The sequence below is a fragment of the Echiichthys vipera genome, assembly GCF_963691815.1.
Source record: "Echiichthys vipera genome assembly, chromosome: 1".
Lineage (NCBI taxonomy): Eukaryota > Metazoa > Chordata > Actinopteri > Perciformes > Trachinidae > Echiichthys > Echiichthys vipera.
In genome coordinates, this window is record NC_139826.1 from 41,874,777 (window position 1) to 41,879,776 (window position 5,000).

The 5,000-nt window shown below is 51.9% G+C and overlaps 1 protein-coding gene across 1 annotated transcript in view; it reads right to left on the reverse strand.

Annotated features, from left to right (window-relative positions):
• The window catches only part of LOC310952387 (transient receptor potential cation channel subfamily M member 1-like), a gene marked incomplete at both ends in the record, with an annotated part of 46,488 nt that overhangs the window by 6,513 nt on the left and 34,975 nt on the right, over positions 1 to 5,000 (reverse strand). The window contains 3 exons of the mRNA XM_083920992.1: positions 1,273 to 1,417; positions 3,412 to 3,432; positions 4,907 to 5,000. The exon at positions 4,907 to 5,000 is cut by the window's right edge and continues 81 nt beyond it. Coding sequence (XP_083777118.1) covers positions 1,273 to 1,417; positions 3,412 to 3,432; positions 4,907 to 5,000 — 260 coding nt within the window. The remainder of the gene's footprint in view (positions 1 to 1,272; positions 1,418 to 3,411; positions 3,433 to 4,906) is intronic.

Consider the following 5,000-nt stretch of genomic DNA (forward strand, 5'->3'; position numbering starts at 1 on the left):
TTTAAGGTTAAAGCCTGACTTAAGCTTGAACACTGACTTGAACACGGCGATGAGCAGGTTAAAGCCTGACTTAAGCTTGAACACTGACTTGAACACGGCGATGAGCAGGTTAAAGCCTGACTTGTTGGTTAAAGCCTGACTTAAGCTTGAACACTGACTTGAACACAGCGATGATCTGGTTAAAGCCTGACTTGTTGGTTAAATCCTGACTTAAAGCTTAACACTGACTTGAATACAGCGATGAGCAGGTTAAAGCCTGACTTGTTGGTTAAAGCCTGACTTAAGCCTGAACACTGACTTGAACACAGCGATGAGCAGGTTAAAGCCTGACTTGTTGTTTAAAGCCTGGCTTAAGCCTGAACACTGACTTGAACACGGCGATGAGCAGGTTAAAGCCTGACTTAAGCATGAACACTCACTTGAACACGGCGATGAGCAGGTTAAAGCCTGACTTAAGCCTGAACACTGACTTGAACACGGCGATGAGCAGGTTAAAGCCTGACTTAAGCCTGAACACTGACTTGAACACGGCGATGAACAGGTTAAAGCCTGACTTAAGCCTGACTTAAGCCTGAACACTGACTTGAACACGGCGATGAGCAGGTTAAAGCCTGACTTAAGCCTGAACACTGACTTGAACACGGCGATGAGCAGGTTAAAGCCTGACTTAAGCCTGAACACTGACTTGAAGACGGCGATGAGCAGGTTAAAGCCTGACTTAAGCCTGAACACTGACTTGAAGACGGCGATGAGCAGGTTAAAGCCTGACTTAAGCGTGAACACTGACTTGAAGACGACGATGAGCAGGTTAAAGCCTGACTTAAGCCTGACTTAAGCGTGAACACTGACTTGAAGACGGCGATGAGCAGGTTAAAGCCTGACTTAAGCCTGAACACTGACTTGAAGACGGCGATGAGCAGGTTAAAGCCTGACTTAAGCCTGACTTAAGCCTGAACACTGACTTGAAGACGGCGATGAGCAGGTTAAAGCCTGACTTAAGCCTGACTTAAGCGTGAACACTGACTTGAAGACGGCGATGAGCAGGTTAAAGCCTGACTTAAGCCTGACTTAAGCCTGAACACTGACTTGAAGACGGCGATGAGCAGGTTAAAGCCTGACTTAAGCCTGACTTAAGCCTGAACACTGACTTGAAGACGGCGATGAGCAGGTTAAAGCCTGACTTAAGCCTGACTTAAGCCTGAACACTGACTTGAAGACGGCGATGAGCAGGTTAAAGCCTGACTTAAGCCTGACTTAAGCCTGAACACTGACTTGAAGACGGCGATGAGCAGGTTCACCAGCAGGATGTTGGCCACCAGCAGGTAACACGCCATGATGGCCGGCGTGAGCCACGCCCCGGGGATGCAGGGGGGGAGCTTCTTACCGTCCTCATCGTACAGGTTCTCCCCACAGGGAGCTGAGACACACACACACACACACACACACACACACACACACAGAGACACACACACACACACACACACACACACACACACACACACACACACACACACACAGACACACACACACACACACACACACACACACACACACACACAGAGACACACACACACACACACACACACACACACACACACACACACACACACACACACACACACACACACACACACACACACACACACACACACACACACACACACACACACACACACACACACACACACACACACACACACACACGTTTGTAAAGAACTGAGTTTTGATTTTAAACAGGAAAAAAAGCGACTCAGCAGAAACTCTGATGACGCAGTGAAAAGGTTCAGAAACAGAAAAGAGACTCAAACTCGTTTTGGAAAAGAAGAAAAGAGCTCTTTACATATAAATATATAAATATGTATAACTGTGTAACTGTGTGACTGTGTGAGGAGGTGGTGGTGTTGGTGTTGGTGATGGTGTTGGTGCTGGTGCTGGTGCTGGTGTTGGTGCTGGTGCTGGTGTTGGTGCTGGTGTTGGTGTTGGTGTTGGTGTTGGTGTTGGTGTTGGTGCTGGTGTTGGTGTTGGTGTTGGTGTTGGTGATGGTGTTGGTGATGGTGCCGGTGTTGGTTTTGGTGCTGGTGTTGGTGTTGGTGTTGGTGTTGGTGGTGTTGGTGATGGTGTTGGTGCTGGTGTTGGTGTTGGTGTTGGTGGTGTTGGTGATGGTGTTGGTGTTGGTGTTGGTGCTGGTGTTGGTGCTGGTGTTGGTGTTGGTGCTGGTGTTGGTGGTGTTGGTGTTGGTGTTGGTGATGGTGTTGTTGGTGTTGGTGCTGGTGTTGGTGGTGTTGGTGTTGGTGGTGCTGGTGTTGGTGGTGTTGGTGGTGATGGTGTTGGTGGTGGTGTTGGTGTTGGTGTTGGTGCTGGTGTTGGTGCTGGTGTTGGTGCTGGTGTTGGTGTTGGTGCTGGTGCTGGTGTTGGTGTTGGTGTTGGTGGTGGTGTTGGTGGTGCTGGTGTTGGTGGTGATGGTGTTGGTGCTGGTGTTGGTGGTGCTGGTGATGGTGATGGTGCTGGTGCTGGTGTTGGTGTTGGTGATGGTGCTGGTGTTGGTGTTGGTGTTGGTGGTGGTGATGGTGTTGGTGGTGCTGGTGTTGGTGTTGGTGCTGGTGGTGGTGATGGTGTTGGTGGTGCTGGTGGTGGTGTTGGTGGTGGTGATGGTGTTGGTGGTGCTGGTGTTGGTGTTGGTGTTGGTGTTGGTGATGGTGTTGGTGTTGGTGTTGGTGGTGGTGTTGGTGGTGATGGTGGTGTTGGTGATGGTGTTGGTGATGGTGGTGGTGTTGGTGCTGGTGTTGGTGCTGGTGCTGGTGTTGGTGTTGGTGTTGGTGTTGGTGTTGGTGGTGCTGGTGTTGGTGGTGTTGGTGTTGGTGCTGGTGCTGGTGTTGGTGGTGTTGGTGTTGGTGTTGGGTGGTGTTGGTGCTGGTGTTGGTGTTGGTGTTGGTGTTGGGTGGTGTTGGTGCTGGTGCAGGTGTTGGTGTTGGTGTTGGTGTTGGTGTTGGTGCTGGTGTTGGTGTTGATGTTGGTGGTGCTGGTGTTGGTGGTGTTGGTGTTGGTGCTGGTGCTGGTGTTGGTGGTGTTGGTGTTGGTGTTGGGTGGTGTTGGTGCTGGTGCTGGTGTTGGTGTTGGTGTTGGTGTTGGTGCTGGTGTTGGTGCTGGTGGTGGTGTTGGTGGTGGTGGTGGTGGTGGTGTTGGTGTTGGTGTTGGGTGGTGTTGGTGCTGGTGCTGGTGTTGGTGTTGGTGTTGGTGTTGGGTGGTGTTGGTGCTGGTGCTGGTGTTGGTGTTGGTGTTGGTGCTGGTGTTGGTGCTGGTGTTGGTGCTGGTGGTGGTGTTGGTGGTGGTGGTGCTGGTGGTGATGGTGTTGGTGTTGGTGTTGGTGATGGTGTTGGTGGTGTTGGTGGTGCAGGTGATGGTGTCACTCACGGTTGATCTCCATGGCGTAAACTGAGGAGAAAAGAACCAAAGATCAGAAACAAACGAGTTTATGAATCAAATGATTTTTAAAAGAACAACAACAACAACAACAACAACCAGTTATTACAATAACTTCATTATTATTGTTGTTTTTTATTATTATTATTAATGTTCATAACGCTTCATGAACACAAAATGTCTCCTGATTAAACATCAACATCAAACTTAGCCTCATGCTAACATTCAAACTTAGCCTGGTGCTAACGTTCAAACTTAGCATCATGCTAACGTTCAAACTTAGCATCATGCTAACATTCATATCACCACATTTACAGGTTTAATGTCCACAGTTGCCGTGGAAACACTTCACTAAACCTCGGTCCTGACTGACAGGTGACCGTGAAGCCCCGCCCTAAAGCGCCCCCTGCTCTACGGTTTGATTCAGGGCGCCCTCCCACTGTGCCTCCGTCACAGGTTAGAGTGCCCTCCCACTGTGCCTCCGTCACAGGTTAGAGCGCCCTCCCACTGTGCCTCCGTCACAGGTTAGAGCGCCCTCCCACTGTGCGTGCGTCACAGGTTAGAGTGCCCTCCCACTGTGCCTCCGTCACAGGTTAGAGCGCCCTCCCACTGTGCCTCCGTCACAGGTTAGAGCGCCCTCCCACTGTGCCTCCGTCACAGGTTAGAGCACCCTCCCACTGTGCCTCCGTCACAGGTTAGAGCGCCCTCCCACTGTTCCTCCGTCACAGGTTAGAGCGCCCTCCCACTGTGCGTGCGTCACAGGTTAGAGCGCCCTCCCACTGTGCGTGCGTCCCGTGCCCCGTGCTTTAGGGTCCTTGTCCCCCCCTCCAGGCCCGTTTGTACTCACACTACCTGGGCCTCGGAGAATGCTTCTTGCTGCCTATACGTCATCACGCCGTAACACGTCACACGCATTGATGACGTCATGGCGATGCGTGGCTTTGTTTCCAGATCTTTCCGTAGACCTCGGAGTTTTTGTGCGTCTTGTCGACTGTTTTTGAATCTTTTCATCGACCAAATCTGCAGTAAACACTCCACCTCCGCATCACACCAACGTGAACCTTTCACCGCCATTGTTTGAAATGTCCGCGCATGGTCCCTCCTTCTTTTTTCTACGTCCCAACAGGCGCACAGGAAATGACCTCAGAGCCGCCGTAGGCCTCGTGCTCGTACACGTGCGCACGCTCGTGCTCGTACACGTGCAAACGTGCTTTACTAAAGCCCACCTCTCCCAAACGGGCCGTGGACGGCAAGCGTGCCGCTCCTAGACGTGGTACGGTTGCACTCACACTGGTCAAAGGAACCAGACTTTAGCCGTGACACGTGCTGGGGCACGGGACGGAGGCACAGTGGGAGGGGGCACGGCACGGAGGAACAGTGGGAGGGCGCTCTAACCTGTGACGGAGGGAATCGAACAGGTTAAGAACAAACATCACAGCAGCAGCACCTGCGGAGCCTGGAGTCTTACTATGCACTCGGGTCTTACGGTCTATGGCGTCGGCGAACACCTCTCCGTAGATCATCCAGTACGGCATGTAGAAGATGTTCCGGGCCAGGCGCCACGTGGGCTCCTCGTCCGG